This window comes from Cadophora gregata (assembly GCF_030347475.1).
Source record: "Cadophora gregata isolate MNR1 chromosome Unknown scaffold_10, whole genome shotgun sequence".
NCBI lineage: Eukaryota > Fungi > Ascomycota > Leotiomycetes > Helotiales > Ploettnerulaceae > Cadophora > Cadophora gregata.
The window spans coordinates 1452384-1468218 of record NW_026695933.1 but is presented as its reverse complement, the minus strand read 5'-3'; the positions used below and the strand labels follow the sequence as shown (position 1 = coordinate 1468218).

General features: G+C 46.1%; 6 protein-coding genes across 6 annotated transcripts; 2 read left to right on the top strand and 4 right to left on the bottom strand.

The window, feature by feature from the left end:
* Positions 1 to 547: 547 nt before the first annotated feature.
* On the bottom strand, positions 548 to 5885 carry ONS95_001850 (uncharacterized protein; the record flags this gene model as incomplete). The annotated part of the gene is made up of 5 exons (XM_058495069.1): positions 548 to 2689; positions 2742 to 4680; positions 4731 to 5436; positions 5513 to 5709; positions 5809 to 5885. 5 exons carry the CDS (start codon positions 5883 to 5885, stop codon positions 548 to 550), a joined length of 5061 nt encoding a protein of 1686 aa, XP_058355379.1.
* A 985-nt stretch (positions 5886 to 6870) lies between these two features.
* On the top strand, positions 6871 to 7757 carry ONS95_001849 (uncharacterized protein). Its single transcript, XM_058495068.1, has 5 exons — positions 6871 to 6880; positions 6932 to 7020; positions 7074 to 7168; positions 7223 to 7534; positions 7593 to 7757. The coding sequence occupies exons 2-5, from the start codon at positions 6945 to 6947 to the stop codon at positions 7650 to 7652; spliced, it is 543 nt and encodes a 180-aa protein (XP_058355378.1). The 5' UTR covers positions 6871 to 6880; positions 6932 to 6944; the 3' UTR covers positions 7653 to 7757.
* Positions 7758 to 8356: 599 nt separating this feature from the next.
* ONS95_001848 (uncharacterized protein) lies at positions 8357 to 8731 on the bottom strand (the record flags this gene model as incomplete). The annotated part of the gene is made up of 1 exon (XM_058495067.1): positions 8357 to 8731. One exon carries the CDS (start codon positions 8729 to 8731, stop codon positions 8357 to 8359), a length of 375 nt encoding a protein of 124 aa, XP_058355377.1.
* Positions 8732 to 9103: 372 nt separating this feature from the next.
* ONS95_001847 (uncharacterized protein) lies at positions 9104 to 10198 on the bottom strand (the record flags this gene model as incomplete). The annotated part of the gene is made up of 5 exons (XM_058495066.1): positions 9104 to 9170; positions 9221 to 9504; positions 9552 to 10011; positions 10066 to 10120; positions 10174 to 10198. The coding sequence occupies 5 exons, from the start codon at positions 10196 to 10198 to the stop codon at positions 9104 to 9106; spliced, it is 891 nt and encodes a 296-aa protein (XP_058355376.1).
* A 2497-nt stretch (positions 10199 to 12695) lies between these two features.
* Positions 12696 to 13685, top strand: ONS95_001846 (uncharacterized protein; the record flags this gene model as incomplete). The annotated part of the gene is made up of 1 exon (XM_058495065.1): positions 12696 to 13685. The coding sequence occupies one exon, from the start codon at positions 12696 to 12698 to the stop codon at positions 13683 to 13685; it is 990 nt and encodes a 329-aa protein (XP_058355375.1).
* A 182-nt stretch (positions 13686 to 13867) lies between these two features.
* Positions 13868 to 15289, bottom strand: ONS95_001845 (uncharacterized protein; the record flags this gene model as incomplete). Its single annotated transcript, XM_058495064.1, has 5 exons — positions 13868 to 14108; positions 14162 to 14233; positions 14335 to 14805; positions 14988 to 15039; positions 15115 to 15289. 5 exons carry the CDS (start codon positions 15287 to 15289, stop codon positions 13868 to 13870), a joined length of 1011 nt encoding a protein of 336 aa, XP_058355374.1.
* Positions 15290 to 15835: the final 546 nt, after the last annotated feature.

Here is a 15835-nt window from a genome sequence, read left to right as displayed (position 1 = left end):
GCCTTCATCGGACGATCTTGGAGCTATTGTTTATTAGAATGCTTCACTCCGATAGCGAGCTTACCTCTGTACAACAAATCGTGAGATCTATTGATGTAGAGTTCGGCGAATGTCAAGGGAGGAAGTAGTGGATAATACGTGATTAAGGACGATTCTTGAATTGCTTGGTTTATAACTATCGAGAACTTGAGACTTCTTATATACATAAAAAACATGCTTCTACAGTACTTTAGCTGCGAAAGAGCTTACATAATGTAATTTAACAGCCTAGGTACCTTACGTACCTAATGGAATTACCTAGGTAGGTAGGTAGGTAGGTACCTAGGTATGGGTCGTGTTAATGTCACGTGGTAGCTTAGCGAGCTTAAGCGAAGGCTCCATACTCGAGTGGTGAGGATTACGGAACATAACGATTAACAGTGGTAATAAGGATAAGCAATTATCTTTTGAGATGTTTTTTTTTTATTTTATTGTCTCTCAACAAGCAATTAGAAAGATTAGACATTATCGATTGTGATGTTTTGGCGGCATGACAGAAATCTCCAGTTCAACCCACGGGCCGAGGTGTGAAAAGCCTCCAATTCGAACCCTCCCCACTCATCACCACTGTGCCGTAACTTGCCCAAACATCCCTCTGCAACGCATCCGCAATCAATTGCGCATTGGACCAACCACCAAAGCAGACAGTCAACTTGATGGGGCCGGTCCTGAAACCACTCACCCAGCCATCATCAACTAGATGCTGTGCGAAAAGCTTACCTTTCATCGGCCTCAGATAAGTCACATCAGTTCCCTTGACCGTGGTTGTCATGTTCGGAAAGACTGTGTTGCCAGAGCCGTGAGCGACCACAGTATCATATGGGTCAGCATGACCTGGTATCCTTAAAGCATCTGAGGCCGGCCGATTTCGGGCTTGAAACCACAAATCATCCCTATTGGTTTCTGCCTGCGGAGTCAAAGAGTGAAGAATCCCCCCAGGACGACGTGGGGTTGGGTTGGCGATCTCAAATTTCGCCGTGCTGCCCTGAACCTCAGCACTACGAACCGCCACGGGCATTATTCGATTGTCAGTGATGCCCAGGTAGCTTCCGCTTTCCAGGATACCACCCCCGAGTCCTGTCACTGCACCTGTCACCAGAGCAAGAGCTGTATCAGAGCTGAACAGTGGCTGTCCAGTCAAAAGAGCCGCCGTCTCCCCGCTGGCAAAACTTCCACTTGCTCCTCCTATTGTCCCCGACACAGCGGTTCCTACAGCTGTGACAGCACGTTGACTCCAGCCAGCTTCGAAAGCAGACGCCATAGCCGCTCTGCCCGCCGTACCACCTGACCCAGCTCCTACAGCTCCACCAATGAACCCTGAAGCAAGATCTATTCCTGCCCGTGCGGCTGTGAATTTCTCTCCATTGATAGCAGCCTGCGTTCCGTCTCCAGCGACACTACCAGCAGCCCCAGAAACCGCTCCAGCCGCAATGCTTGCTGAAATGCATTCAGGGCCGAAGACTGCTGCTGCGGCGCCGCCAGTGAGGACTCCCGCAACGACTGTCGCGGCAATACCCACGACGAGCCCTGCGATCATAGCCCCTGTTGCTGAATGACCTGTGCCGTCGAACAAGTTGACCGGATCTCCTGAGCAGAATGCATACCGATTCTCTTTGTGGGAGCTATCCATTGTGATGAAAGAGCCTTGGGTGGGCTGGTACCAGCGTGAACGTAGGTATACAAGTCCGCTCATTGTATCAGTGAGTTCTTGTTGGAAGCCAAATTCATAAGCTGGTGTGGCAGTAGGAGAGGTTGAACTCTCAATCTTAGCACCATACGCTTCGTAGTAGGAGGATGTGTCACCTGCTCCGGCCATTTTGAGTGCAATCGAGCCTTGACTCTCGATGAAATAGGTACTCGGACTTGAGCCATCTGCAGATTGGGCTGCAACACGACTGCCTGAGGCGAGAAGGTATGACGCACCCGAAGGTTGAGCACCTTTCGTTTCGGTGGCGTTGACACTTCCACTATCATAGTAAAAAGTGGTCTGACCTAACGAAGAGTCTTGTGAAGATAATGCACCATTGGCATGGTATCCAAACGAAACCTGAGCTTGCTGGTTGGTGACCATGAGAAGCTGGTCATCAGAAGCGTAGCTGTATCGCCTTCCCGTGTCATCTGAAATTTGTCGCCCATTGAGGTCGTATTGGAATCCAGGATCGGTTCGCTGATCAATTGAGTTGTAACTTCTGTTCATTGTTTTGCCATCCACTGTAATTGAGAGAATGTTAGAATTTCCATCATATAGATATTCTCTCGTAGTCGACACATTGGTGTTCGTGTACACAGTGGTGTCCTGTCTTAGCTGGCCCAGCCCGTCATACAAAAGCTCTCTCCGATAGTTAGATTCAGGAACGGATGGAAGGGCTTCTGAGGACACAACCACCTCTTGTAGTTTGCCTTTGCTGTTATACGTGTAGTTCACATCCAGTAGCGTTTTCTGCGACTGGCTTTGGGTAACCACAAGACGATTTACCCGGCCAAAACCATCATATGACAGGTCCTTCTTGATGGTCTGACTTCCGTGGATCTCATTGCCAATCAGCTCTCCTTTCGTATGGTTCACTACACCATAACTGAAGGTAATAGTATTGGTTGTTGATTTTCGTGATGAAATGCGGCCTTGTTCATCGAATGAGTTTTGGTACACCTACAGAAAGCTGGTCAGCGCAAATACACATCGCTAATGAAACTCTTATTACCGTCTGTAGAGCGTCTGAGTCCTGGAAAACACGAGAGTACTGGTCCAATTGGTAGGTCTGTTGGGCAGTATCCGAATACGTAACTGCAACAGCGCAACCGTCCAACGCGTATTTGTAGTCTGTCTTTCCAACGTCGGTCGATATCTGAGATACCCTGCCGTTTTCAAAGTAACTCTTACTCAAGTTCTGAGAGGAACCCGTGACACTCGTTAGTCTTCCGAGTGCATCAGCTGTGTAGAAAACTTGACTTCCATCGAAACGGGTGAGGGTAGTCATATTTCCATTTGCATCATATGCATATTTTTCTTCCTGGGCCATCTGGTTTCTGTATGTAGTCAACAGATTACAGTTGTCTCGAATATTTATAGCGCCAGGATGCTCCGTTGGTAGTGCGTTGTAATACTGCACTGTTTTGGTTTGCGTGTAGCTTGAACCAAAGATGTCGTAAACGACATCTCGCTGAACAGTGTCATAGGCGTTATCTGTCATATCGTTTTTGCCGCTCGTTAGTCGTCTCGAGATACTATTCTCGACATTAAAAGTCGAGTTAGTTGTCTCCAGTAAGATTGGCTGACCATTCGTGGGAATTTCCAATAGGCTGGATTGGATGACGTTCCCAGAACCATCGTATGTGTACGACTTTCCAAGTGAGTAGTGGATACTTGTGTCTCCGGAGTCTGCGTAGCTGGTCGTAAACACATTCCTTCCATATCCATCCAATTGAGCTGTTCCTCGAAGGTCTCCGTTGATGCTATGACTCGTGCTCAATCTGCTGTCGTCGTAAACATTTGTTTGGACGTTGCCTTGGGGGTCCGTGACTGATAGCACACGATTGAAAGCATCGTAAGCGTTGTACGTTGTTACGAGCCCCAACTCATCCATAGCCGAAACCATCAGTGAGAGTGAATTGTATGATACGCGCGAGAGCACACGGGTCGGGTCTGAGGACTGCTGTGACGGGACGCCATTGTCTCGCATCTCGATTTTTCGGCCAAGGACATCAAATGTCTCTCTTGTCACGTATCCTGATGGGCTGGTTGAGGTCACCGTATTTCCACCAGTACCCAAAGTATAACTGGTGGTTGTCTGGTTTCCGAAAGGATCGGTATGCTGGATACATCGGCCCAGCAAATCATACGAGAAGGTTTCAGTCTGACCGAGTGGAAGTTGTTTCCACACTGTCGGCCCTTGTATGCTTTTCATGTCATACTTCGTGATCGTGGCATGCCCTTGTGCGTCCGTTGCAGTGACAATGTTAAAACCATCATTATCATACCGATAGATGTTCTGGTTGGTATATGAAGTTACGGTCCCTGCTGGGATACGAACACCAGATGACCAAGAAATTGTCTCGGAGGTGATTCTACCATTTGTATCGTACCGCATGGATTTGGTCTTCCAGGGTTGTATCTGACCTCCACTTTCTTGGTATTGAGTGATTGAGGATTGAATCTGTTTCTGATCATCGGTAAGAGTGTACAAGACTTTCCTATGGAAGCCAGATACCTCATCGATGAAAGTCTCGTCTTGCAGCATCTCTCCCCCCCAGTTTGCTCTGACATAGTTACTTTGCGTACTTTTCTGCTTCACATAATCTTGCTTGGCAGGATCCCAGATCTCTTCTATGTTCTGTAGCATGCATCCATACTTATCGTACGTTGCAGATGATCGTCGCAAGCCCTGGTAAGCTGGGGGATTTGTGGTTCGGTTGTAATGCAGCTGCTCGGTGACGGTTGGGTACATGTAATTTGTGCTACGGGCATGCTGGTCTATCGCGATATAGTAGGTATATCGGGCTTGATACGACTCGATCAACTGAGAGTTCTGGTCAACTCCGTAGTGGAATTCTTGCATTGGCAAGTGCAAGTAATTGAATAGAACGCGAGTTGCTGAAAGGATGTTACCAGCAGCATCAAGATTTGAGATCAGAGTATCGTATCTAAAACATTATTAGCTTTCAGCTCAAGAGAACTCAAAAGTCTTACGAACCGGTAATTATCGTCATTTCCGTCGATCAAAGAATCTGTGAGCCCACCGATCCTGTAACCTGAGGTGTATCCAGTGTAGGTGCATCCACTCGTTGCTTCGCCAAATCTGTAGTTCGTTTGACTCAGTATGTCACCCGTATCGTCCATTCGATAATGGTCTTGAACGGCGGCGAGCGAGCACTGATTGCCATTGACGTCATAATAGTAGAGTGTCTGATATTCGAATCGACTTGTCAGAGCGGTTGGATGTCGAATTGTGGACAAGGAGAGTGCGGATGCAGCTTCAACGTATGTGAAAGAAGTAAGATTGCCGATGGGATCGACGACATTCTCAACGCCCTGGTCCGAAAAGTTTACTTGCCACTGCCCGCCGTCTGGAGTTGTAATTTGGAGATATTCTCCGCTTTGATACCCAAACTGGACCTTCTGGCCCCATGAATCCAGAATATAATCAACGAGAGCAGTACTAGGGCTCGCTTGAGGATCAACGTAACTATAATATACTGAATTCCCGAAAAGATCGTCGTGCTCAAGGACTTTTCCTGTGTCATCGTAGTAATCGAGTGTGCCGTCAGTCATCTGGAACCGCCACGCATATTGACCAGGACGGCCGGATGGCAATGGTTGACTGGGGACAACGTTCTCAAGCTTGATACCATGGTCGTTGATATACTTGAGTCCAGATTGGTACCCAGTTTCATCCGCCCCTACATGTCAGATTCTCAGGGTCAGTATAGATCATTGGAAGATGCCGCCTCTAAGTCCGAGCAAGTACAAACATACAATTTGGATCAATGATATACGTGCGCTGTTGTGTGGTGACGCTCTTCCCAGGAATGAGAAAAGGGAAGCTAAAAGTCCAATTCTCAGGGAGCCCAAAACTCTTGCTCTGGCCAGCTGAATAAGTAAGATTCAAGGCACAGTCGATGGCAGGTGTGATTCCCCGAAGGTCGACCAGAGGCTTGGAATATACAACAGAACTGCTCAGAAGTTAGTTTGTTCATTTTGATCTTTCCAGCGTTTCAAACAGAGAAGTTAAGAGCCCTACTTCTCTTCATCTCGGACGGGAGTAGTCATACCCAGTATTTCGGTTCACTGATTCGTTACCTGCAGGTTGGGCACCATATGCTTGGGATCCTTGATACTCTCCAGACATTTTGAACAAGCAAACCTCGTTCAGAAGTTCGTTACATTCTGAGTTCCCCTCTCGCGGGGTTTCTGACTTATAATAAGCAACAATGTCGACAAGTGATTCTGATCACATTCTCGAGTGATACAATGCATTCTCGATAGCATTCTTGAAGCTATGAAGTAAATCAGAATGCCATCAGCTCTATCTTGTTGTCGTATTCTAGGCTTATCAATAAAAAGAGACAGTATCCTCGGAAGTTGGGCCAAGTCAACTTCACATACCGAAAGCCAAATGTTTCCCATAAAGCTCGATACGGATACTTTTGGAATAATTATCACTTTTCCACAAGTGTATGCAACTCACCCAATCTTGTTTTATTACATACACATCTTAGAATGAATATTTTACACGGGTTTTTTGTCTGATACAGAAATCAGATCTAATACACTCAGAATACGAAGCTGGGCCCGGTCCATTTAATTCATCCTTGGGCATGAAATACGTGGAATCAAAGCTAGCTTCAAAATCGGAAATACCACAGCTGATCAGTTAGCAAATGTGTCTTTGGTGACAAACTACTAGTTCTTACCTCAACTGATTTATTGACTTCACACTGAGCTACTGCACACTCCGCTAAACCAACGTAGCTTTGTCGTCTTAGAATCTACTCCAGAAGTGAGATAGTTGTGGTTCAGGCGCCGTACATAGTCTCACTCCATTCTGAGTTACCTCCCTTTGAGTGTCTCAAATCTTGTACCTAACTTGGAATACTGTCTCAATATTGACCGTTGACAGCAAGCCGATCGCTCCACATCCGGTGGCAGCTGCCGCACGTGGAATGTGTTCCCTCGCGGGGAAGTTTTCTAGTATCATTCCTCGAGCTGGCTCTTTACTAACCTCAAAGCTCTATAAATATAGGCTTGCGAAATGAATAAACAGTACATCATGATTTCATAGTAAACGATTTTTCGTTCACCACCAGCCTTCACAGTTGAATCAATTGTAACCAAGACAATCTCGTTTGTGCATCCAAACAGATAATGTGCAAATATTCGCTTACTTCCAACTAGATTGCAAACTATTATGTTCTCAAAGACGAACTTGCTCTCCGCTGCCCTTGCGGTTGGATATCTTGCTGTTGGCACAAGTGCTGGAGCAGGTAAGTCTCCCTACATGACAAAACTTCGGGCAATGGCTAACCACGCACCAAAGGTGCCTATGTGAATGGTTGCGTTTGGTATGCCACCAAGCCTATCACGCCATTCAATGTCACATTTCAAGTCCCTACAAGCGTAGTCCACTGCATGGCAAGTATTTCCTCAATTTGATCTTTTAATCACGTAACTAATTTGCCCCAACAGTACGACAAAGGCACCAACGCCCAGGCTGTCGTCACTACTGATGGTCTAACTTGTGCCTCAGTTGGTCACGTCTCCGGCAAGTCATCATCCTCGGGTGGTGATACATGCGCTACAGACGATAGTCGCTGGGGTATTAGCTACACTGCAGGTTCGAAGTCTGGGACTACATACAGTACCTGGAGTGCACCAATTTTCAAGAGCGATCATATCGATCTGTATGATCAGAGCCCAGGGACCAATATCTGTGGATCAGCAGCAAAATGTGATGCTAGCAGTATCAAAATTGGATCTAGTGGAAATGATAATGTTTGGGTAAGACTATCGCAAAACGGCAGAAAATCTGTTTCAAAGAGCCTAACTAACTATATAGATTATTTTCGACCCGGCTGCGAGCTCGAAAGCTGACGTCAAAGATTCTGAGGAGTTGTAGGCTGTGAGAACTGAAGGTTGATTGCGTTAAGTTAGCCTTGACTGATTGAATGGTCTGACCAGCGTAATGTATCAGCGCCCCAAGAGAATATCTAAGACACTGCACCAAATAATATTTTTTTTTAAAAAAAAGGCCAATGTGCTCATAACATGTTCGTTAATTCAGTGAAGTTCGATTTCTGAGGTTTAGGGCGTAGCTACTGATTTGAATCGCTGCGCGAGTTTGTCACGGTCACAACACTTGACTTTAATAGGATAGACTGTTAAATGATATTTAGGTGTTGGGGCGAGCAGTGAGTCTGGACTGGAGCTTATTCTGATTGACAAGTAAAGCAAAAGAAAGTTAGAGGATGGGTGGAAGTTGAAGACTAGAGTATGCGTCACATAGTGCGTTAATCATATAGTACTCTACTAAGATTCTTAATGAGCACCAAAAATGATATATAAGTATATTAGGATTGACAGCTTTGAAGCTGAGTTGACAAGTTCACTGCAAGAGTCCAGTAGCCTAGCTACGTTGTCTTTATGTTAGCATGCTCCATTCAGGCTTTGACTATGCCATATCGGTTCTTACTGATGTAATATGCAATTTTGGAGGTCCTTTTATGCTGTTGGGCAAGTCTGTGCCGATTCGAACCCTTCCTTACGCCATTTCTAGTGCTTGATATTTCCATCTATAAGTAGTCTGCTATCTACTATGATTTCCTACACAGTTTCCAAATGACCCGCCTTCTCTACCATCTCATCTTTATTCAATCCGATTCCACTACCCGCAACATTGTGTCTGAACTGCTCCTCATCCTCTTTCAGCTCCACCAATACAATCCTGTGGGCATGTCTTGGCTTCAAGTCCTTCGAGAACAAGCGATCCATGCTCTCAAGAGGCACACCCTTCGTCTCAGGAAGTAAAACCCATACAAACACAATGGAGCAGATCATCAAGCTCGCGAAAAAGAAGTAAACTCGATAGCCCATCGCGGTGGACATCTGAGCTGTGAAGTGTGCAACAAGAAAGTTGAATAGCCAATTGGATCCAGCTGCGAAGGACTGACCAAGCGTTCTTACATTCTGCGGAAACATCTCGCTGTTTTATACCCAGGGAGTTCCATTCCACGATGGAGTGTAGAAGATGGTTCAGAGGTAGATGAATGCCATGGCGGAGATGCCGCCGTTCGAAAGCGAACCGTCGGATGTAGGGTTGTTCTCGGGGTCGGCGATTTGGATATATGCTCCTACGTAGAACAAACAAATTGCTCCTCCAAAGGCGCCATACATGAGTAGATTACGACGACCTAGATTGTCAATGAGAAAGAACAGCCAGATCAGTGTAACAATAGCCTTGATGACGCCAAAAATTGCGGTTGTGAGAAGGGAAGTGTTTGTTGCAGTGACACCAATAGACTGAAAAACAGTAGGAGAATAGTAATTGATCGCGTTGATACCGGATGTGTTCTACCAGAAAAACAGCGAGCATCCGAGAAAAAATCGATAAGAAACCTTGCTGTCATTGACCAGTGCTCTGGGTCGTGTTATTGTCGGCTCGCTTAGGTATTCTTGAATGAAGCTTACTTGAATGGCTGCCAGAAGCCAAGCCCAACTGTCGACTGCTGATGCTCAAGTGCAGCATCGATTGCTGAAACCTCTTCAAGCACATACATATGATCCGAAGGTAGTTTTCGGAGCCAGCAAAGATTGTTGAGCGCTTTGATGCGTTGATTTCGTGTCATCATCCATCGGGGTGACTCTGTGATGAAAAAGAGACCAACAAACATCAATCCCGCTGGAATCAATTGAACGGCGAAGGGGATTATCCATTGCTCGTGGTTCACTGGTAGGGTCACAGAGATTCCATACTACATAGGTTAGCTCTCGAATATCTCAAGTGTAGGGTAAAACATACGTTTATCCAGAAGCCAACCACGCCTCCAATCTGCCAGCCCATTTCATATAGGCCAACCAACCGTCCACGAATAGCAGGTGGTAATAGTTCCGAGATATAAATTGGTGTCAAATTCGAAGCACCTCCAACTCCAATCCCCGCCAACACACGACCACCGTAGATGAGTCCAAGACCTCTCGATTTATTGGCACCAAGCATGAGACCAGCTCCAAGGATGAAGATGATGCCAGCGAAAATTTGAAGACCCTTCTTTCGTCCTAGGTAGTCACCAGCAGCATAGGCGAAGAAAGCTCCAAAGAAAGCACCTGCTTGGTACAGCGAAACGATATTTTCTGAAATGAGATTTTGTTCGTGCGTGGAATACTGTTCCCAGTCGAACTCTTTCTTGAAACTGTCGAGGGCGAGAGTGCCACCGATGAAGGCACTGTCGTAACCAATCATCACGGCACAGAATGCCGCTCTAAATAGGTGTCAGAACGGATGCTCCATGTTCTGTGACGATGTAGAAACTCACACTGCCGCACATGTATACACTCGGAAATTGTATACGCATTTTGGCGTTGGCCTATCTGGAAGACGTGTCAGAACTCGATGCTTCGCATAGGCTTTTCGTAGGACCTACCCTCTACAAGACTGAGAATACTCATCTTGAAATTTAATGAAGAACTTTATGTCTCCTCTAATTTTGTGATCCAAATTGCCCAGAAGTGCTAAGTGAATATTCTGTGACTTGGGGATATGTTGGTTTAACTTCACAAGTCCAAAACAAATAAGGCAACAAAAAGTCAAACTGAAAGCACAGAGCAATCGTGACGGGATAGCATGGACAGAAATCGTAAGTCTTAACGGAAGGCCTCTCTAATTATATAGTGTCGGATAGATTGTTAGCCCTTGGGAAAGGGGTTTTGGAGCCCCCAGATACGAAGAGACGAGGATGATCTTGGGATGGAGGCGAGCGACATGGGGCAGGGACAAGCATCCTTGGGCGACTTGCCACAATGCAGCCAGCCGGCGGATGGCTGGGAGGCTAATCAGCACCAATCATGCGGGATGATGTACATGGTGAGCGCAAAACATTCTGCCCTTCATTTTAATGGAGATGTTGTGCATCAGTTTCGGAGATTGGACCTGTCATCGCGGATTAATGATCCCGTGGCGGCAGTTGAATAGTATCTTGCTGTCGTGTTGACGACGATATACATCATCGTTGAGAACGAGAGCAACAGGGGTCGTCAAGATTCCGTGCGCACAGGCCAAAAGCACTGAAATCCTCACCAAAACTACTAACTTTGCACTCTTATTGTACAACAACAGTCTTATGAAATCGTATAGAATTGAGAATGTAAAGCCTAGTGCCTAGGTATAATAGATTATATAACTAGAGATCTAATTATACTCGTCTGTTGTTAGAGTAATATATTATCATACAAATCTTTGCAGGGAAAATAAGTCTCAAGTAATTACTTGAGTATTATAAATGATATAAAGAAAGTTCTAGCCTGAGAATCAATCTCCTTGTTATGAAGTTTCTTAAGGTATGTACTTATATCTAGCTTTAATATCTTATTCTAACACAATAAGGTCGTGAAAAGGGCGACTTTTGGTGATATTTCGGCTATTTTGAAGGGGTGCGCACGGAATCTTGACAACCCCTGTTGAGAGTTCATTCCACTCCACAAAACCACGACTTCATCGCCGTGGCATGCATTACGTTGAGAATCAACAGACAAGATACCTCCAGCTATTTCGTCGGATAACCTTCCTTTGTTGGTCAATAACAAGGTAAGAGGTGCCAACACGTTTTCAACTGGAGATATCCGTCCCAGTTTCTTGAGTGCCATCACATAGTAAATAATGGTAAAAGCGCCATAGCTTGGAAAGGATTCACCACAAGCATCAGCGATTTGAATATCCAAAATCTGAAGTTATGCCGCCACGTCCACCTATCCATGTGGATTTCCTGCATAGATTTTCAGTCCTGTAGATACGCGATGTTCATCTTACTTCCCCGCTTGAAATCGCAAGCCTAAGGAAGGTTCCTGGTGGCGGGTAAAGACTTACACAGGATAGAGTCAATATCATCGATATCTAAACTTCATTCTACTGGTGCGCTTTATCATATAGAAGAACGGATAACGACCAGCTACTAAGCAGAACGGCTCGAGAAGGATCTTGGGTCTCGCCTATTGAAATACTTATTGTTTTCTATTCTGTCTTTCAGGGGTCCTTCGCTTAGCTTATTTTTCGAAGTCAATAGTCAAAAAGTAGATGCTCTTCTCAACCACCTCAGTCACGGGCTGAACATGTCAATAATCGAGAACAACGGGTGAGGTCGTCAAACATCAAGGTAGTGAGTGGTAGGATGGAGCTTTCTGTAATCGCAATCTAAATTTAAGGCCAGCCTCAGCAACTCCCTAGACACTTGTTGAGTGCAAACAAGCTCTCGTCAGACACCAATATCCAGGTGGCTTGTGATATAGAAATAATTTCTATTTCAAATCACATAGCAAGTATGTATCGCAGAAGTATCTCTTTATTGATTGTGATATTTGCTTACAGCTGGCGTGGAGGGGCAATCGCCAAGAGCTATTGCCACCTGATGTGGATTTTCCCCCGCAGCGGGGTCGTGTGGAAACCCGGGAAAGACTTACTCCGCACTACGACAGCGGGTTATCACATCTCCATGGTGTCTGACATCAACGAGATAGGTGCTTATGAAGAATCTTAAATGCCTATCAATATCGAATACCTAAAGACATCCCACGAGAAACTAGCGTTTGTCTTGTCTAGTGTCGCTCCATCTTTTATTTCCAGCGGACACCTTCCCGAAGAGCTTCTCTGGCTGCAGGTGCCCTTTTGGAGCTGCATTTCTAGATTCTTCAAGCTCGTATTGAAAGTGGCTTTTGTTTTTGCCGATGCTGGATCTGAGCTCTCTATCAAAAGGGATCCATAATCAGTCCTCTTTTGACAATATCTAGACTTCGTTGAACACGGAGATCTTCTCTCATACAAGAAACCCTCGATTTCATATTCGGCAGATATCATCTTTGTGGAGACGCAGGTTTTGGGCAGTCCACAGTCAAGACTCCTCAACGGCGGTTTCCAGAACTCCTTAGCTATCCAGGTACCAACGACGACTTCAAGATGTCTCAATCACTGGGCCACATTCAGACCCCCATTCAAACAGAAACACAAACACAAACATCACCCCCTGCACCATCAACATCACATCTCGATCGCGTAGGCTACCTCTTCGGTTACCCAATCGCCCATTCCCTCTCTCCTCTCCTACACGCCACAGTCTATTCCTCTCTCAACCTCAACTACGAATACATACTCTACGAGTCCCGCTCAATAGAATCATGTCTCGCGCTCACCCGCGACCCGAAATTTTACGGCGCCGCCGTCACCATGCCGCATAAAGTCAACATAATTCCGTACCTCGATGTTCTCACGCCTGAAGGCGAGGCGATCGGTGCAGTTAATACTATATTCTTGCGGTCAGCGCCAGATGGGACGAGGCTGCTTTGCGGTACGAATACGGATTGTATTGGGATCCGAGAGGCAATATTGCAAAATACAACCAGTGAAGATGCAGTGGGCATGAAAGGAAAGCCGGGTATGATAATTGGTGGTGGTGGGACGTGTCGAGCGGCTGTGTATGCGCTGAAGAATTTCTTGGAGTGCTCGGAGATCTATCTCGTCAATAGAGATAAGTCAGAAGTCGATGCTGTGATTGCAGAGTGCACAGCGAAGGGTTTCGGTGGGAATCTGCGATATGTGTCTACGGTGGCTGAGGCGAAGTTGTTACCTGCGCCAAGAGTGATCGTGAGTGCTGTCCCGGACTTCGAGCCGAAGACTGAGGATGAGAAGAGAGCGAGAGGCATTGTGGAGACGATGTTGTCGAAGAAGGAGAAGGGTGCGATTTTAGAAATGTGTTACCATCCTAGTCCGGATACCGCGGTTGCGAGGTTAGCAAATAGGAGTGGCTGGCAGCTCATTGGGGGTATTGAAGCCATGATATGGCAAGGTTTGGAGCAAGATCAGATTTGGCTAAGGAAGAAGGTGAGTACACTGCCGGTGGAAGAAGTGAAAGCAATTCTGGCTCCCAAGGAGACGAATGCTCGATTATGAGAATTCGAATGTCAAAATTGACTGGGAACATTGAGAGGAGTTTGGAGTCCAAATTCAACTTGGGGGGGGGTGATTCTTGTCAAGTAGCATGGCTTTTAGTCTTGTCTCACCACATATAGAGGGACCTCGTCCTTTAAAAACCAAGCATTTTCTATTCTATCTGTAAATTGGTCTGCCAATATTCATGCTCCTGGTCTTGAATAATCTAACCCCTCTACTCTCTTCCATGTTTCCCTGACTACTCTCTCCTGGGCTTGCCTACCAGTCTCCCCTTCCGCGTCACCAGCTGGTCTCACAGCCAGGTAGAGCCTGCTGCCCAACTTTACGTCTTCAATCGGATCTGTCTCCGGGTTCTTCGGAGGATTGGCCGAGGTGATCAATCCACCCGCTTCACGCAGGATACATATCCCAGCCGCAACATCCCTGTATAAGATTCAGTCAGATATCAGTGAGGACAGCAAAAAAAATACACATACCATTCCCAGCAGCCTCCTTCCCACCAGATATCGAAGGCTCCACTAGCAACATATGCAAGGTCCAAAGTCGCACTGAAGATCCATATATCAGTTACGCGTCTACAGCTACGACATCCTCGTTTTCAAAGTCCAAGATTCCTCGATGACCCATTCAGGATTGGGGGTAAACATACCTTCCCAAACTCCTCACCCCATGTACCATCCCGCCCTTCCCACCTCTTCCCCCAACCTCAGCAGCCATATTCATAAAACTGCCAATCTTCCTCCTCATATTCCCACCTTCAACATCCCTCCTATCCTTACCCCATTCACAGCTGAAAATACAGCCTTTCGGCGCCTCTTTCCCCAGTACCTGCTTCGGACTATTCACATACGGCAACGCCCTCCTTGGTTTAGTCGGGTGTGCATCATCCTGGAATGCGCCGTGGCCGTTAAGTGCCGAATATGTGGTGTCGAGCATAGGCTGGTAGATTACGCCTACGACGGGTTGGTTGTTGAGACAGAAGGCGATGGAGACACAGAACATGGGGAATAGGTGAGTGTAGTTTACTGTTCCGTCGAGAGGGTCGACGATCCATGTTGGAGAGGCGGTTACGAGATACTCCTTTGATGAGCCGCTACTGTATGTCTCTTCTCCGATGAATCTGTGGCATTGTTAACATCGATTCAATTCTCTATGTGGGAAATAAAAGTAGGTTGTTGGGTCAGGAAGCGGTCGATCTAGAAAGAGCAGACATTTGGCAATGAGACATTTAATAGTCAGAGTTCGTAATCAATCTCGAGGCTCTTTCAAGCCATCAAATAGGCTAAATAAACATGTCCATACTTATGATCTGGATATTTCCCCATAATCTCATCCTTTACAAAAGCCTCAACATCTAGATCAAACCACGTGATTAGCCCGCTTCTCGCTCATGTCCTTACTCCCACATTGTCCCTGTGCTCAAACTCACCTAAATCTGTCTGCGTAACAATATCCACAGCATTCATCTTCTCTTCCTGTTTTCCAACATCCCTCCCACTCTCGGCACCACATCTCTTCTCCACGCCATCCAGCAGGATCTTACCTGCTCTACGGCCGAGATTTAAAGCGAATCTGTATATTTCTTGGAGCTCGGTATCGCTCATTGTTATGTGTGGAGAAGAGGTCATGGCGGGTGATTGGTTGGCCTGAGGTTTATGAAAATGTATGATTGAGCGTTGGCTGTTGTGAAAGAGTGCGAGATGGATTGTTGTTCTGTTCATAGTCTGAAACTGTGTTGATGATTCCGCCGATAGACGTCATTAAGCGCTTTTGTGGGTCGGGGAAAGTCCTCTGCCGGGTGTGAGGTACGAATGTCGATCTCGAAATATCAAACGGATGCCATTGATTGGTCTACTGAAAGCTAAATTTGCTGAAGTTATTCTGGGGATCTCAGTGAAGATGTTCTGGATTTGTTTTGGAATTTGGGCTCCCAGTAAATGTCGCCGAACACCCACACGACATCCAAGCGATATCAAGGCTCTGAAATTGCCAGCACGTCGAACGCAGGCACTTGTGGGCGTCAAAAAAGTGGTCTCTGTGACGGATACTTGTGGAGTAAAATGTGACCTTCTTCACTCACATTTCTATATCTTAAGATGCCGACCATATCGATGTCGCATCATTCATCTAAGTATACATCTTCCGCAACA

What these genes read in the sequence shown, in the direction of transcription:
- ONS95_001849 (XM_058495068.1), top strand. Translation starts at nt 6,945, where the DNA reads ATGTTCTCAAAGACGAACTTGCTCTCCGCTGCCCTTGCGGTTGGATAT. An exon ending in CAAGCGTAGTCCACTGCATG is followed by an intron (nt 7,169 to 7,222) that starts GCAAGTATTTCC and finishes TTGCCCCAACAG; the next exon opens with TACGACAAAGGCACCAACGC. An exon ending in GTGGAAATGATAATGTTTGG is followed by an intron (nt 7,535 to 7,592) that starts GTAAGACTATCG and finishes CTAACTATATAG; the next exon opens with ATTATTTTCGACCCGGCTGC.